The sequence below is a fragment of the Lactuca virosa genome, chromosome 3 (assembly GCF_052849685.1).
Source record: "Lactuca virosa cultivar CGN04683 chromosome 3, Lactuca_virosa_CGN04683_v6, whole genome shotgun sequence".
Classification (NCBI taxonomy): domain Eukaryota; kingdom Viridiplantae; phylum Streptophyta; class Magnoliopsida; order Asterales; family Asteraceae; genus Lactuca; species Lactuca virosa.
Window position 1 is genome coordinate 319,565,348 of NC_136428.1, and position 18,061 is coordinate 319,583,408.

An 18,061-nucleotide genomic window follows, 5' to 3' on the forward strand; every position below is an offset into this window, starting at 1 on the left:
ATTTTATGTTTCTGTATTTTTTTTTGGAATTTGTCCCACTTTTAAAATGCGCATAACTCACTCATATGAAGTCGGAATTACTTGATTCTTTTTTCATCATGTAATTTAGTGTTTGTACTTCAATTTAGAATGTAAAGAGTCATAATTTGGTTAAATATTGAATCATTTACAAGCTCCGGAAGATAACATATCATTTATAATATTTCAACCGGTTTTAGTTTGAAAAATAACCGAAAAACCGGGACCGGAACCGGAACCAGTGGTTTAGTTCCCGGTTCTTATAATATAGGAAAACCGGTTCCGGTTCTGAACTGGTCCGGTTCTAAAGCTCATCCCTAATTAAAATCCCACATGGTGTTATCGAGTATTAATATGTCCACCACCACCGATGATTACTTGGGCTGTAAGGGTGGTTGTTGAAAGTAAATGCCTCTAATTAATCCATGAAAATGTGGCATCGACCGGACTCAGTAACGAGTCTGTGACTATAAGCTTAGTTGACATATGACGATGCGAGATTACCTCTTAAAATAGGTAAATGTACCTTTTAAAACGGTAAAACACAATTTCATGCCCTTAAAATACAAAAAATAGTCACGAGACCTTTTAAACCAATATACTAATTAGGTTAGTTCCTAAGCATAATGGTTATTTTATGATATTATTTATATTTATAATATTTATATTTTATCCGACAAAATAAATTTGATTTTCAGTCCAATGGAACGAGCATTCCATTCGTTTTGATTTTGTAGAATTTCAAAAGAAATACAAAAAATAAATATAGAACGATGGATTTGAAAGCAAAAGGGGAGAAAAACTCTGTAATTGAACGCACATACCCGCCTAAATAATCGGTGAGAAATTGGGAAGACTCAACGAAACACTTCCAAGTACGAAGATCGAACACCATGGTAGACTCTTCCTTCAACCTCCTCAGTTTCTACAATTCCTTTCTATTTGTTTCTTATTTTGATTGCTTTGGTTTTGTTTTCCAGTTTTCAATTGCAGCTATTAACGATACAGATTCCAAAAACCAGTGGGAACCCCTCGCCCCTACCAAAGAAGCTCAGGCAAACCCTAATTCCCTTTCTACACATAGATATTCATACATACACAATTTGTTACTTTTTTACAGTTACTTTTTGTTCATAATGCGTAATGTGTTTCCCATACACAAACGCAAACACACAAGAAAACAACTAAGTTCTGCATTCCCAAAATGGGCCACTGTCGAAATAAATTTGCGCTCAAAGTAAGATCTTTATACATGCGAGGGTACATGAGGATTGAAAAACAGTTGCAATTCAAAAAGAAAGGCAGACAACTATGGATTATAAGAGAATTGCAGCTATCTCTTTGGAATTGAAGGAATATGTTCTTAGTGTGTACGAATTATGATGACATACTTACATTTACCCAAAAACCCTTTCGAACTTACCATGAGGATCATTAATGGAAATCAATTCCAGCCATATTTTGTTTCCCTGATTGCATATATGGTGAAGTGAACACCTTTGGATAGAGTAGTCATATTATCTTGTATTTTCTTATGCTGAATTATATGAATTTCTAGCATACATACATGTGGTTCTCCATCTGTGGAATTCTGGTATAGTAATAAGATATAACAGTGGAGTTAAGTTGCTGAATGGTTCTATTTGTTTCCATTTTACAAACAACAGTGTGTTATGTATACAAAATATGCTCACATCAAATTGAAGCAACAAAGAGATGTTCTATTATTGATTTATGTACATTCCATGCTACCAGGAATTCCGACTTTCACAAACCTATCAAGAAGGGCTTTTGAAGTTACAGGCAAAGGAGTATGAAAAGGCTCGTGAGCTTTTAGAAAACGTATTAAAAGACCCTCTTCTTCCAAATGGCCAGGTTAGAATTACTTCCAAGAATCTCACAAGTCTACTAGCATGAAAATACTCCTTACTTTCTACACTTGGTTTCTTAAACTGCTTCAAAATCTCTCTTTTATGTCAGGTTGATAATTGTGGTAGTGATGGACATCTACTGCAACTGAGGTTAATTCTCACTTCTCATTTTTGTCATTCAGTTGTAGATTTTAGGTTTTGGAATGGGATTGTGGTATTTATGCTTCACGTTTTGATTCAATGCTTAGTTTTGATTTATTGTTATAGCCACTAAATGCAAGTAAATAGCAATGTACTTCGATTTATTTGTGTATTATAGCATCCTACTTACATTTCTTTCTATTACAAGTTACAACATTGTACTTTCAATTGTTTTCCTTCTTGAGATATTGTGCTTTGAAAAGTCTACCCACTTATAGCCTTGTACTTTCACATTCTTTCTTATTAGGACGTTATACCTTTGAAAAATCTATTCAATTATTACAGTGAAAATTCCTTTGTGCTTAGATGAAAATGCCATAATTGGGTGGATTTTTCAGTTACAATGCTGTAATAGGAGAAATGAAAGTTGGATGCTATAATAATAACCAAATCATGAAAGTACTTTGTCATTTTTTACACTTAACCCATTGTTGTAGTAATTTTATGTGGTTTGTTTTAGTTCAAATTGCCATGCATGGGTAAAAAATATGTTTTCATCTAGGGTAAAAAGTTGCTATTTTTGAACCATTGACATCTAGGGTTTAGGTTTTAGGGTTTGTTATAGAACCACCTTTGATCAAAACTGTTAACTGTCAGTAAACATCTATCTTACAAGTGTGTATATGTTTTCAGATTTTTAACACTGAAAAATCTTGCCACTGTATTTCTTCAACAAGGTTCTAACCATTATGAAAGTGCTCTACATTGCTATCTTCAAGCTGTAGATATTGATTCCAAAGATTCTGTTGTGTGGAATCAGCTTGGAACATTATCATGCTCAATGGGATTATTGAGCATCTCTCGATGGGCATTTGAGCAAGGCCTTTTATGCAGCCCTAACAACTGTAACTCTTCAAACTTAAATACTTCTTATTATGCATTGTATATCTCTCAATTCATGCTCTAAGCTTTTTAATCAATGCATTTAGGGAATTGCATGGAGAAACTTTTGGAAGTTCTTATTGCTATTGGTGATGAAGTAGCTTGTCTTTCAGTTGCTGATTTAATTCTAAGGCATTGGCCTTCACATTCTCGTGCTTTAAAAGTCAAACATGTGATTGAAGAGTCTGAACCTACTCCCTTTTCTCCAAGAGGTATAGACAAATTGGAACCACATCATGTCAGATTGAAATTTCTTGACAAAAGAAAAGCAACAAATCATGATCTAAATGATAATGGGACAACCAAAAAGTCAAATCAGAATACAATCTTGCACCTTTCGGAAGCTTCTTGGAGTGCTCTAGCTGGAGAGCTTTTAAAGATGTTGATTCCTTTGAATGATTCTAATAAATCTGCAGACTTTAGATTAATCATACGTATGCCTTGTAGTTCAGATAACCCAATAAAGGAAAAAGAAGGAGTTAATGGCTCCTCAATTCCTGCTAACACAGAGAGTAATATGAATGAAGAGCAACACCAAGAAAGGCGAAGCAGTCGTCTTGAAAGACTTAGGAGTCGAAAACCTGATAAGGAAGAATCAGATTTCACACCCACTAAAGATTTAGTCAAACTTGTTCCCCAATTTCTGGAGCCATTTATCATGGGTGAATCCAGAATTACAAATCTCAGAATGGATTCAGAGGATACAACCGATACCCAGAATAATGAGTCCATTGATGTTGCTCAGTTTGTTCAGAAAACATCAAAAAACTATGGTGTATATCATGTAGCAGGCATGCTCTTAGAAGAGGTTGGATGTAGAAGGATTTCTTATCAGGATACATGTGAGAAGTTTCTAGAGTTAGAAGAATTGACACGGAATTTAGGAGAGAGTAGAACCCCGGAATGCAGTCTTTTTCTTGCTGAGCTGGCGTATGACTTTGGGATACGATCATCAGACGAGTCGATTCGCTCTGATTTCATGTTGAAAGCATCTTATCATCTTTGTAAACTCATTGAATCGGTAGCTCTGAATGATGTAGATGTGTCTGCAATTGGTTCTTTGTTGGATAATAAACGGGATTTTTGGGTTCGTTTTTTTTGGGTAAGTGGAAAATTGTCAATTTTTAATGGTGACAAGGAAAAAGCCCGAAAAGAATTTGGTGTTTCTTTGGCCTTGTTAACAAACACAGATAAGGAAAGGAACAGTCTTGTTTCCATTAGTCTTCCACACCTGAAAGTAATGAACAAGCTGACTGTTGATCTTGTTTTGCATGAAATTAACCTTTTAGAGGTTGATTTTTTGATGAAAAATAGTGTAAATGAAATGATGGAAAAAGGGTTGCATTTAGAGTGCGTTAACTTGCTAGCTCCTCTTCTATCTTGCATGAAAGATGATCATGTTTCTGGTTCATCTTTTGAAAAAGATGGTGAAGGGGCTGATTCGGCTGAATTATCTGCTCTAAATGTTCTAATTAAAGCATGTGAAAGCTTAAAACCAGTGGATGCAAATGTTTATTTGAGATGCCACAGACAGAGACTAAAACTTCTCATGGCTGCTACTGGTGTGGAAGAGGGTTTTGGTTCCCAGAAATCATCCAATGAAAGTGAATTAAGCAAAAACTCAACCACAGACTTGCATCCCCTTTTAGCTGAAGAAGTAAAGGCAATTTCCCAATGTACACAGGAGATGAAGAACTCCATCATTCCTTGTGGAAGTATTGTAAGTTCAGTGTGTTGACTAAATATTTTTTAAATATATATGTTCTTTCCGAAAATAATGATTCCGGCTGAATCTGATGGAATTGGAATTTGAGATTCCATTCCGTGTTGGAATCCTTCAAGGCTTCAACTTCCATATTTGATTGAAAATAGGATGCTATAATACATGAAAATATGTTGCTATTTTGTACATTACTATTTTTTCTATTGTTGATTCCTTACATTCACGCCCTTCAAGGATTCATAAACTTCATAGTTATGTAGCTTCTGCTTTTTCTCACAGAATGGCTCTGTTATTCCTTTGAGAATCATTGGTGATATTCAATCTTTGCTGCTAGCTGTTATGTGTCATATAGCAAACATATGCTTCTCCAAGAAATCCATAGAAGTGGACAATCCAGATGATGATCAAAAAAGGCAAAAATGTTGTTTTGTAGATGCTGCTATTGCATTTTTCAGACTTCAACATCTGAACCCAAATATTTCCATCAAAACTCAAGTATGCTCTCGATCTCTTGTCTGTGAAAAAGACGTAAATGCCCTCATCATTGCTTGACATCTCTTGGTCATGCTTTTTCAGATTGAATTGATAATTGCAATCCACGAGATGCTTGCTGAGCATGGCATCTGTTGTGCCAGTGGTGATGGAGAAGAAGATGGGGCCTTTCTTAAACTTGCCATAAAGCATCTTTTGCATTTAGACATGAAACTCAAGTCTATAAACAAGGGTCCTGAGTCAACTCAGTGTGGTGATGAGCAAGTTTTACAAGAAGGGTATGCTAAAATATCTGGGAATGATTCAAATGTGGAAGTGGCTCCAAGTGATCAATTACTAGAATCTGGAAAACAACTAACTGAAGAGGAAAAAGAGGATCTTGAGATTGAAATAGATACTGCTCTTGATCAATGTTTTTTTTGTTTATATGGTTTGCATCTTAGATCTGATTCATCATATGAAGATGATCTTGCTATGCACAAAAATACAAGTCGTGGAGATTATCAAACAAAAGAACAATGTGCTGATGTTTTCCAGTATATTCTGCCATATGCTAAGGCTTCATCTGTGAGTGATCATATTACCTTCCTTTTCTTTATATTGTCTGTTTGATTTCCGAAAAAAAAGGCTAAATGCAATAAATAGCAACGATTTTCGTTTGTTTGTGTAATATAGCATCATACTTTCCTTTTTATAAAACCTTTTCATACAATTCATTGCACTATTTTACTATGGTTATGCATGGTTTCATGACTCTTTTCATATATAGACATTGTACTCTGAAAAATCTAAATTATAGCATTGTACATCCTTTTTTCTTATTAGGATATGATACTTTAAAAAATCTACTTAATTATAGCAGTGGAAATTGCATTGTATGTAGCTGACATTGCTATAATATAATTGATAAATCTTTGAAAGTATAAGCTGTATTAGAAAGAAATGAAAGCCAGATGCTATAATAAACATATTAAGTAAAGTTTGTTTGTATTTCTTGCATTTAATTTTTTCCATAGAACCTTTCAGTAGAATTCATTACACAGCTTTACAAGAGGAAGAGATATTTTATAGTTAACAAGGTTTTAAAAGTTAATGGTTTATTTCATTAATATATATCTTCAGAGAACTGGATTGGTTAAACTGCGAAGAGTATTAAGAGCCATACGTAAACATTTTCCACAACCACCTGAAAGTGCATTGAATGGAAATGCAATAGACAAATTTTTAGATGACCCAAATTTATGTGAAGACAAATTGTCTGAAGAGGCTGGATCTGATGGTTTTCGGGATACCATAATGAATATTATATATCAAGATTCTTCAATTCTTAAGCAACACCCAACAAATCTAGAGAGGTATCTGTTTTAATATATAGTAATATTCATAGCTTCTTATAATATCGTTTAATGCTTGAAATAGCAATGTACCTTTGTTGATTTCTTTATTATAGCATCCTACTTTTCTAGAGCTTTCTACTTTTAGAAATCTACCCAAGTATATATAGCAATATCATCCAAATACAAAGCAAGTTTTGTTGTGATCATTGGATAGAATATTTAAAGTATAATAAGAAAAGAAGTTAATAAGTAGAAAAGCTATAGTTAGGTAGATCTTTCAAAGACAAATCCTTAAGAAAAGCAAAATTAAAATGAAGTAAGAACTGAATGTAGGATTCTATATAGTTTGTTATATCAATTATAGCAATGATGTTTGCATTTAGGGCTTCAATATAAATAGTGTATGGTGTTTTTTGTTTTGTAGGTCTGAGCCATATATGGATGTATATGGGAACTTGTATTATCTTCTTGCACAATCAGAGGAAATGAGTGCAACTGATAAATGGGCTGGATTTGTGCTGACTAAGGAAGGTGAAGAGTTTGTACAACAAACTGCAAAGCTCTTTAAATATGATTTACTCTTTAATCCAATGCGCTTTGACAGCTGGCAACGCCTTGCTACTATTTATGATGAGGTAATAAGCTAACAAGTAACATCTTTCCTTGGTTCATGTTTAGGGTTTACATAAAAATCTCAAATTACTATGCTATTTTTGGAAATGTAAAACAAAGAAATCGAATGCTATAATAATACACAAATAAATGAAAGTATTCTATGTGAATAGTTTGTTGTTTTCCTTTTCTAAACCCTAAATCCATATGTGGTTTGGTTTCTTCTGCATAAAACTGAAAACAAACCAAAAAGTTCGTTTTTTAGTCCCAAATTAAACTCTCTCTCTCTCTCTGGATTTTAAATTCAACCAGATTGATTTTCTATTTGTTTTTTTGCCCTTTCAGTTGCATAAAGCAAAAAAATAGCAATCAAATAGATGGACTCATGAAAAGATCTGAATATATTTGTTGAATTTCACATTTATTTAATAGCAAAAAAACATTCTAAAAGTTGATATCTAACAGCACAACTAAGTGGAGTATTGCAATGGAGACTAGAAAGACCTTAAATAATTAATTAAGTTCACTTCGGTTTTTAGTTTTCTTTCAAAACAAAACAAAACCTAAAATTTTGTATTTTAATACAAAAAAACTAAACTCTCTGTTTTCTTTTCAAATGGGTTGGTTTTTGGTTTTTTCTGGTATATATATAATTTATAATGTAAAGGGACATTTTAAAAAAAAATTATTTTGCAGGAAGTGGACTTGTTGCTGAATGATGGAAGCAAGCAGATAAATGTTACAGGGTGGAGGAAGAATGCAACTTTTGCTCAAAGAGTTGATACAAGTCGAAGGAGGAGTAGGCGTTGTTTGTTGATGACTCTGGCTTTAGCCCAAACACCCATCCAGCAGGTTTGCCTCTTTTCTTTTATTATTATTATTATTATTATTATTATTATTATTATTATCATGAATTAAATGCCTATTTATGCAACACAATGCTTCTCCTTTTTCCAAATTTTTGTAACAAACTGGTTTTTTAGACTCAATATGCAACCATGGTTCATACTATGATCAAATTATGCAACATTGTAATCAGGATCAGGTCACCTAATGATGTGACACCAGTTAAATGGTTATGTATACAACAGTTTTTCACTTTTTGTACCTATTTATGCAACAATATATCATTCCTTTACTAATTTATACAACACTCTTCATATTTTGACCAATTTACACAAATTATTGAACCATGTTTTAACCGGTTACTTAGAAAAAGTTTGCATCATTTGGTTATAAAAGATTGAAATGTGGTCACATATTTTCATAAAAAACCACTTTGGTGCGTAAATTGCAAAATGTGATAAAGATAAAGTGACACATGATGGATTATTATAAATGATTGCAGGGAGAGATTCATGATTTATTAGCATTGGTGTATTATGATGGCCTTCAGAATGTGGTCCCAATATATGATCAAAGATTAAATTTACCACTAAAAGATGCTGAATGGAAAATGTTCTGTGAGAATTCCATGAAGCATTTTGAGAAGGCCTTTGCACAAAAGTATATTTCTATTTCCAGTTGTTTCATCTCTAGTTTTATTATATGAATAAATATGACTCATTTGAATACTTTTAAATAACAGGGAAGACTGGTCTTACGTATATTACTTGGGAAAACTTAGTGAAAAGCTTAAATACTCACGTGAAAAATCATTTGCATACTATGACAAAGCTATTGCTTTGAATCCATCAGCTGTAGATCCCTTTTACAGAATGCATGCTTCACGCTTGAAGTTACTCTGGTCATGTAGCCACAATGACAAGGATGCCTTAAAGGTTATCTTCACTTCATCATATTTTTTCTGTTTTATTGCATGAAATAACAACACACACACACTTCTTTTCTCGTTTTATATATTCAGATGACACTAAGAAATGAAAGTAAAATGCTACAATAAACAAGTTAATGAAAGTATTTCTTGATTCTTTGACAGATTGCTGCAATGTATTGTTTTAATCAATCGACAAAGGAAACTGTTATGAACATTCTTGATAAATCCAATCCCCAAAATACCCCTGATGATACGTGGCACATGCTTTACAACGATTGTCTTTCTGGCCTACAACTTTGTGTGGAAGGGGACCTGAAACATTTTCACAAAGCTCGATATATGCTTGCTCAAGGGCTATACAGAAAGGGTGAGAGTGGGGATTTAGAAAAGGCAAAAGATGAACTTTCATTTTGCTTCAAGTCTTCCCGATCTTGTTTTACAATCAACATGTGGGAAATTGATAGTACAGTCAAAAAAGGAAGGTAAAAAAAATAAAGTAACTAAAAGACTTTTAACTTTTTATTTATTTGTGTGTTTTATCATTTCTTACTATTACAACATCCTACTTTGAAATCTTTTCTTATTAGGACAATTATTGGAGTCTTATTTTAACGTTTTTTTGGTTTTCAGGCGTAAGACACCTGGCAGGATCCTTGAAGTTAATTTAGCAGAAAGTTCTCGTAAATTCATAACTTGCATTAGGAAGTATATTTTGTTCTACATGAAGCTTTTGGAAGAAACTGGGGATATATCAACCCTTGAACGAGCTTATATTTCTATTCGTGCAGATAAAAGGGTAAGTTTTTTTCTTTTTTAGTATTATGCAAGAAATAACAACATACTTTCATTTATTAAAAGCTACTTAGATATAGCATTGTACTTTGAATTTATTCATATTAGAACATTATACTTTGAAAAATCTACCTAATTATATATATAGCAATGAAAGTTGCTTTGTATTTGGATGACATTGCTATATGTTTTTCAAAATAAAATGCTGTAATAAACAAATCAATGGAATTACATTGTTATTTGTTGCATTAAATCCTTTTCAAAGTACAATGTTGTTGTTTTTTTGAATATTCTGATATCATAGCATCTTTTTTTTTTTTTTTTTCATCTTAATGATGGCTACGTATTTCTATCTATAAAAACCTTATACTTAAAATTAATCTGTACCTTGTTGTATACAAATGCAGTTCTCATTGTGCCTTGAAGATCTTGTTCCTATAGCTCTTGGGAGATACATTAAGGCACTGGTATCCTCCATCAATCAAATTGAAAGTGGCACAAATATTGATAACATTGCTTTAGAGCATCTTCTAGAGAAAATGTTGTGTTTGTACATAGAACAGATGAATTTGTGGTCCGATATTTGCAATTTGCCTGAGATCAAGTGCCCAGATTTATCCGAAAGCAGCTTATTTGGGTAAGCAATCCTTAATATAACTCAGCTAAGTGTAAAAAATACACTTTTGGCCCCTCTGTTTTAATTTATGACTTCTGTTTCTGGATATGGTTCAAAAAAAGAATCTTCTTGCCCTATTTTACTGTTTCTTAACATTTTTTTGTCCAAGTAAACAGCCCTTTCGCTAAATTTGTGAAAATGACCATTTTGACCTCATTTCTATAAAAACTGTAATTTACTCTTTATTATAAAAAATCTGAACAACATCGTTTTTACTTGTTGCAGATATCTCTTCAAGTATATCCAAATACTAGAGAAAAACTGCAAATTAGAAGCACTCGAGGGCATAAACGAAAAGATAAGAAAACGCCTAAAAAACCCAAAATTATCAAACACAAATTGTGCTAAAGTTCATAAACATGTCTCCATGTCTTGGTGTAGATGTCTAATCATTAACATGGCTTCAATCACACCACTAAATTCCCGATTTTTAACCGAACCCCAAATCCCACCTCTCTCAGATACCACCACAAACAACCAACTCCTTTGCATCGACATTCTTACAGACCAATTATGGCAATCAACTTTCGAGGATACAAATACAAATACAAATACAATTACAATTACAATTACAAATCATTTGAAAGCTATGCAAAGTAAATGGGATTCTTTGTTGTTGAAAGTCAAAGATGTTGTAATCAAGAAACCCTTGGAAGAAAATTTGGAAGCTGCTACTGTGCTACTTAGATCTGCTTATAACTTTTATCGGGATGCCACGTGTGCGGTGTTGCCATCTTGCTTAAATCTTTATGCTGTGCCATGTCAGCTGTTGACCGAAGGTCATATTGAGTCAAATCTGCATTCGGTTGACATTCTTGAAATGAATACTCAAAAGAAGCTTCTTTTGTGGGCTTACGCTTTGTTGCATGGACGTTGCATCACCAATGTGTCCATGGTTATTAAGTATTGTGAAGAGACTGTAAAGGTTTGACTTTTTAGTAAACATGTTGACTTTTTTTTTTTCTAAGCATGGATACATGAGTTTTATTTTAGGTTCGTTTAACATATGCAAATATGTATTTACTTGAAATGGGTAAATGACATACAAAATGTTTTTTTTTTGGAAATAAAGTGATGCATGATATCAATAATAATAAGGATTTTTCACTGCAGTTGAAGATGAAAAAGGGTGGTGGAAGTACATCTACTACTCCCACCATGCATTCTGTTATGGCTTATCAGACAGGTTTATTCATTCACTAAGCAAAGTTATTTTTTGTGTACTACTACTACTACTACTACTACTAATAATAATAATAATAATAATTATCACAAAATACAATAACATTCACTGGAGATTAATTACCCCAAGTCAAATCTTGCAATAATTTGGTCCCGTTTGTTACGCATGATATGAGACAAGTTTTGTACTGTGTTTGGTGTGTATTAGACTGACTGACTGACAAAATCTTGTGTGTCAGGTGTAGTAGGCAAGGACGTTGTCGGCATTTCTGGTGCAAAAGAGACCACCACACTAAACGTGGACCCCACTTCTCTCACTGAAACTAAAAATCCCGAAAATGCCCCTAATTGCGATGAGGGGTCTACATCGTTGCAAGAAATCGAAATCACGCCACCTGTTACCCAAAACCACACTTTTTCATCAGCTGTCCCACTTATGGTTCCTTGCAACAATTCTGATGAGCCACAAGGACCAGATTCTGCCAAAACTTGATGTTTTTGCATTTTTTTTTTCTTTGTATAAAGTGTTGTGAGGGAAGATAATTTTGTTAAAAGTGATGTATATTAGTTGTGCCATATATATATATTTTTTAAACTCAAATGATCATTAGTAATGTTTTCTTTTGGAGATAGAATGAGTTCCAAAATGGAATTAGTCATTTTTGGGAATGAAAACTTTTCCTTGAGAGTCGTATTCAAGTGTTGCAAATTCTATAAGTTTAGACACATGTATTTGATTATTTTTCAAAAAAAAAAAATCCAAATTTTTGAGAAGCAAAATTAGGCGTTATAAATTACAAGAAGATTTGTAAACACGCGACCTTTGGTTGTGGAAGGATTTGTAATTTATTTGTCATTTGTCGTTATTATTTATAGTTGTCGGTAGATTAATTATTGTAAAGTGTCGGAAGGATGTAATGTGTAGAATGTGACATAAAGTAAGTGTCAGTAGGATTTAACATAAAGTGCAAGACCCTTAATGGTCTAAGGGTCTAAATTGTAAAATAGGTTTGTCGTGTTGCAATCATATGATTGCAACAATAATTGTAACCGACTCATTAGAGCCTATAAATAGGACATTTGTCCATATGAAATAAGCAAGATGTTTTGAGTGTTTAAGACTTGAGTTAATTCTCAAAGTTCTTTCTCTGTTGAAATAGTTTGTCTATTTCTGAATAGCAGAGCCCTCTATCCAAATCCATCTATATAATCATCCAATATAATCCAAACAATCCATCATCAATTAAGAATATCATCAAAAGATCATCCCCGACGCACCCTCCGTTCGATTTGGTATCAGAGCAGGTATCGTTCTTACTATGAATTCTCATCGTTATTTGTCATGCATAATCATCACAAGATATCATTCATCGTTTCCAAATTAATTGTCACTTTAATGAATTTTTTCAAATCTACTGGAAGTACATTGCTACAAATGGAAAAGTATTGATAACTATAAATTACGTACACATATACAAACACCTGCACAACTTATTTAAAATGTAGATACGGTTTTTACAATAGCTATATCAACGGATAAGCGGAAGTTAGTTGATATTTATTGCATTTAACCATGATTTTAGAAATATAAAATACAATATTCATGGTAAAAGTTTCTTCTCAACTTGTGCTAGGTTGACAAAAAAACATAAACTATAATTAGGTTGCATAAGAACCATCAGATTATAATTACAAAAGAATCGATACCTTTCATTGATAAAGGAGGGGATTAAATACCCACCGTACAGAGTGATTACAGGAGGAAATTGGGGAAAAGATAGGCTAAATAAGGAAGAAGTAATCTACATTAATTACACAGTAAATATAAGATCTGGAATATAGAGAAGGTATATATTTTGGTTAATACTCCCCCGCAGTCGAATGGTTGGCTGGCCGAATAGAGAGACTAGAACGGAAGCGGGTGAATAGCTGACGGGGTAATCCCTTGGTAAATATATCTGCGTATTGGTAATCAGCAAGGACATGAAGAACGCGAAGGGAACCCATGCGAACTTTTTCGCGAACGAAATGGATGTCGATCTCAATATGCTTCGTGCGTTGGTGCTGAACCGGGTTTTGAGTAAGATATACAGCTGAAATGTTGTCACAATATATAATCGTCGCCTGGTGAAGCGGAAGATGTAGCTCGAGGAGTAAGTTGCGTAGCCATGTAGTTTCAGCTGCGGCGTTGGCGACGCCTTTGTACTCGGCTTCGGCACTGGACCGGGATATAGTTGGTTGTCGTTTGGACGACCATGAAACGAGATTATCACCGAGAAATACACAGTAGCCGGATGTGGACCGTCTAGAGTCGGGACACCCCCCCCAATCTGCATCGGAGTAGGCAGTGAGTATTGTAGATTTGGAGGGAGAAATATGAAGTCCATGATGACGGGTGCCTTGGAGGTATCGTAGAATACGTTTTAGAAAGTTAAAATGTGGATCGCGAGGGGCATGCATAAAAAGGCATACTTGTTGGACAGCATACGCAATGTCGGGGCGAGTGAAGGTTAAGTACTGTAATGCTCCAGCGAGGCTGCGATATAGAGTTGTGTCTTGCATTAGGTTGTCGGCGGTTGCGCCGAGTTTAGAGTTAGTGTCGACTGGAGTGGTACAAGGTTTACATTGTTGCATGTTCGCCTGGTGAAGAATATCATCCACATATTGTTCTTGTGTAAGAAATAATCCTCCATTTTGATGTTTCACTTGGATGCCGAGGAAGTGATGAAGTGATGAAGTGGCCCAAGGTCCGACATAGCAAACTCTTTGGATAATAAAGTGATGAATTGGCGAAGAGTTGCGTTGTCGGAAGCGGTTAAGACGATGTCATCCACATAAAGAAGAAGATATGCCATTTTTGTGCCTTGTTGGAAGACAAAAAGAGAGGTATCACTTTTGGTGCTTTTAAAACCGCATGTGTGAATGAATGTTGCAAAACGATGATACCAAGCTCGCAGAGCTTGTTTAAGCCCGTACAAAGATTTGCGTAACCGACAAACATGTGTTGGGTGTTGTGGGTCCGTGAAACCAGGGGGTTGGAACATATACACGGTCTCGTTGAGATTCCCATGTAAGAAAGCATTCTTTACATCTAGTTGGTGTATAGGCCATGATCGGGAAACGGCAAGACTAAGAACAATGCAGATTGTGGTAGGTTTCACTACGGGACTGAATGTTTCATCGCAATCTACTCCGACTTGTTGGCATTTTCCATTAATCACTAAGCATGCTTTATATCGTGCAAGAGTTCCGTTTGCATGAAATTTGTGCCGGTATATCCACATACAACGTATGACATGAGCCTCGGGGGGACGAGGTACAAGTTCCCATGTGTTGTTATCTATTAGAGCTCGATGTTCATCGGTCATGGCGGAGTACCAGTTTGGATCAGATATGGCATGTTTGTAGGATTTGGGAAGAGGTGAAATGGTGGAGGTGTTGGTGTTGGTGTGAAGGTTGAGTGGTGGGTTTGGTTTGGTGATCCCAACTTTGGAGCGGGTGGTCATGGGGTGATATGATGTAGGAGGGGGTGGCGGAGGTGGAGGGGGTGGTTGGCTTCGCCGGGAGTAAGTAAGTGGGTAGTATGAGGGTGGAGGAGGGGTAGGGTGGGACGTAGTGTCGGGGATTTGGTTGGGAGAGGGAGGGGAAGAAATGGTTTCGGTGGGAGCGGAATGAGTGGGGGAAGGGGGGTTGTGGTTCGAAGGTGGTTGAGTGGGAGTGGATATTGATGTTATTGGAGGGTGGAAGAGGAGAGGAGAGGGTTGGAAAGAGTAATTGTGTGGTGGGTTTGGTGTGTGAGATGCATAAGGAAAAGAAGTTTCATCGAAGGTTACATGTCGGGAGAGAATGACTTTACCGGTGGACATGTCGAGGCATCTATATCCTCGGTATTGGGCTGGGTAACCTAGAAAAAGGCAAGGTGTAGACCGAGGTGCTAGTTTGTGTTGGCGGGTGGCGGTTAGGTTGGGAAAGCAGGCACAACCAAAGATTCGTAGGTGGTCGTAAGTTGGATGTTTGAGGTAGAGGACGGAGGTAGGGGTTCGGTTGTCAAGTAATGGAGTAGGAAGGATGTTGTGCAAGTAGGTAGCGGTATGAAGGGCCTCGACCCAAAAGGAAGGTGGTAAAAAAGCATGGGTAAGTAAGGACAACATGATTTCGTTTATGCGACAGATCATTCGTTCGGCTGTGCCATTTTGTTGAGAGGTGTGTGGGCACGAGAAGCGAATGTGAAGACCGGTGGTGGAAGCAAAATTATGGAAGTGGTGATTGTCGAATTCACCGCCCTTGTCACATTGGAAAGTTTTGAGGGTGATATTGAATTGAGTGTGGATATATTTGTAGAAGGCTGTGATTTTGGGAAAAGTTTCTGATTTGTATTTTAAGGGAAACACCCATGTAAAATGGCTGAAATCGTCAATAATGATGAGGCAGTATTTAAAATTAGTTTTGCTGTGGATAGGTGAGGTCCAAAGGTCGGCGTGAACTAGATCAAATGGTTTGAGAGTGAAGGATGTGGAGTTTTTGAATGGTAGACGTTTGTGTTTAGCAAGTTGGCAAGAATGACAAACTGATAAACGATCATTTTTATTGCAAGAAATATTTTTATTTTGACTAAGAAAATCTATTACATGATGACCCGGATTACCGAGTTTAAAATGCCAAAGAGGCAAACTAGAAGAAACATAAAAAGATGAAGCTGGAGCATTGGCTTGTTTGGTGAAGGGGTAGAGATCGCCAGAACTGTCGTGTCTAGAGAGGTGCTTCTTGGTCTTGTAATCCTTTATAGAAAAACCAAAGGAGTCAAATTCAACAGAAAATGAATTATCACGACAAAATTTACTAACAGATATAAGATCTTTAACGGTATGAGGTGTGTGGAGTACATCTTTTAGATGAATAGGTTTGGATGGATGGGGTAATGTTGTATGACCTGATCCAAGAACTGGTACTTGATTGCCATTTGCAACAAACACAAATTTAATAGAAGACAAACTATGGATCGATATTTTACCTTCGTTGGCTGTGAGATGAGATGTAGATCCAGTGTCCATGTACCAATCAGCATGCTCTTGGTCCAGAGTCATAGCGGAAAAAGCTGCCCCGAGTTCAGAAGGTTCAAGTGGGTTTACCTCCGTAAGATTGGCTTCAGCTGGTGGTTGTCGTGGTTGCTGCTGGGAAGAAGAGGTAGGCCAGGGAGAAGCCCATCCAGCTTGAGTAGGATATGGACAAGGTGGTGGTGAAGCCCAATATGGGTGGGCCCAGAATGGTGGTGGGTATCCGGCCCATGTAGGGTGTGTTTCATTGGACATAGGGCTTCTGCCATTATTTGACTGGGTTTGTGTTGGCCGACCAGAGGACGTATAACCAGGTCGAGAAGGAGATGCAGATACAGGCTCTCGACGATTTGTGTTCCGCTGCTGGTTAGGGCGGCCTCTGTTTCCAGATTCGCCACGTCGGAAATTAGAGTTTGCTGGTGGGTTGTGTTCAACAGCAGCAACGATCTCTGTGGATGAGTGTGAATCTCGAGCACGTTGTCGCTGAGTTTCAAGTTGAAGCATGGAGCACGCGGTATCCCATGGAGGTAGGGTCTGATTGATGTAGGCGCCGACTGTGTCAAATTCGGATGGCAACCCGCGAATAAGTTGAAGAACCAGACATTTCTCGTTGACAGGGCAATCGACGTCATTCAGTTGACTTGCCAGATCTTTGAGAAGTTGGCAATAAGCTTCAAGGGACGACATTGCTCGAAGGGTAAGGTTTGTGAACTCGTGTTCAAGAGCAGCAGCACGAGATCCTTTGTTGTTGAGGAAGATATTTTGAATTTTGAACCAGGCTTCATATGCTGTGGAGTCCGGTTCAAGCACCCGCGCAAGGAGATCGTCTGAAATCGTTCCATAAATCCATTGGAGGACGATGGCATCAATCTCTGACCAGTTTTCATAGGTCGGGTCAGTCTTGGATGGAGGGTCGGAACCATCAATATGGGCAAGGACTCTGTAACCTCTAGCATGAAGTTTGAACAAGCGAACCCATGAAGAGTATGATACCTTGGTACCATCAAGGGTGCAGATCTTGTTCTGTATGTTTGTGACCTTGTAGACGGGATGGAGAGCTTTGACAGGAGTTGGGTCTTGTTTGTCTGACATCGTGAATAGAGAGGATGATCAGAAACAAAGTAAAGCTGTCCCGCAGTAGCTGAGACAGTAGGGAGAGATTTTGAGTTAAGGAGCACTTGGCTCTGATACCATATAATTACAAAAGAATCGATACCTTTCATTGATAAAGGAGGGGATTAAATACCCACTGTACAGAGTGATTACAGGAGGAAATTGGGGAAAAGACAGGCTAAATAAGGAAGAAGTAATCTACATTAATTACACAGTAAATATAAGATCTGGAATATACAGAAGGTATATATTTTGGTTAATACAGATATGCTATAAATGAGGTTGCATAAAACTATATCAACGGATAAGCGGAAGTTAGTTGATATTTATT

At 36.2% G+C, this 18,061-nt stretch overlaps 2 protein-coding genes across 2 annotated transcripts; one reads left to right on the top strand and one right to left on the bottom strand.

Moving 5' to 3' along the window:
• Positions 1–732: 732 nt before the first annotated feature.
• On the top strand, positions 733–12,164 carry LOC145167358 (Tetratricopeptide repeat (TPR)-like superfamily protein). The gene is made up of 19 exons (XM_079086547.1): positions 733–914; positions 999–1,073; positions 1,774–1,893; positions 1,999–2,039; positions 2,724–2,935; positions 3,020–4,692; positions 4,975–5,190; positions 5,272–5,754; positions 6,310–6,542; positions 6,949–7,159; positions 7,833–7,988; positions 8,485–8,642; positions 8,725–8,917; positions 9,076–9,395; positions 9,544–9,709; positions 10,113–10,342; positions 10,607–11,306; positions 11,495–11,567; positions 11,803–12,164. The coding sequence occupies exons 1-19, from the start codon at positions 912–914 to the stop codon at positions 12,054–12,056; spliced, it is 5,517 nt and encodes a 1,838-aa protein (XP_078942673.1). The 5' UTR covers positions 733–911; the 3' UTR covers positions 12,057–12,164.
• A 4,544-nt stretch (positions 12,165–16,708) lies between these two features.
• LOC145164729 (uncharacterized) lies at positions 16,709–17,709 on the bottom strand. Its single transcript, XM_079083422.1, has 2 exons — positions 16,791–17,709; positions 16,709–16,731 (listed from the first exon to the last, which is right to left on the bottom strand). Exons 1-2 carry the CDS (start codon positions 17,707–17,709, stop codon positions 16,709–16,711), a joined length of 942 nt encoding a protein of 313 aa, XP_078939548.1.
• Positions 17,710–18,061: the final 352 nt, after the last annotated feature.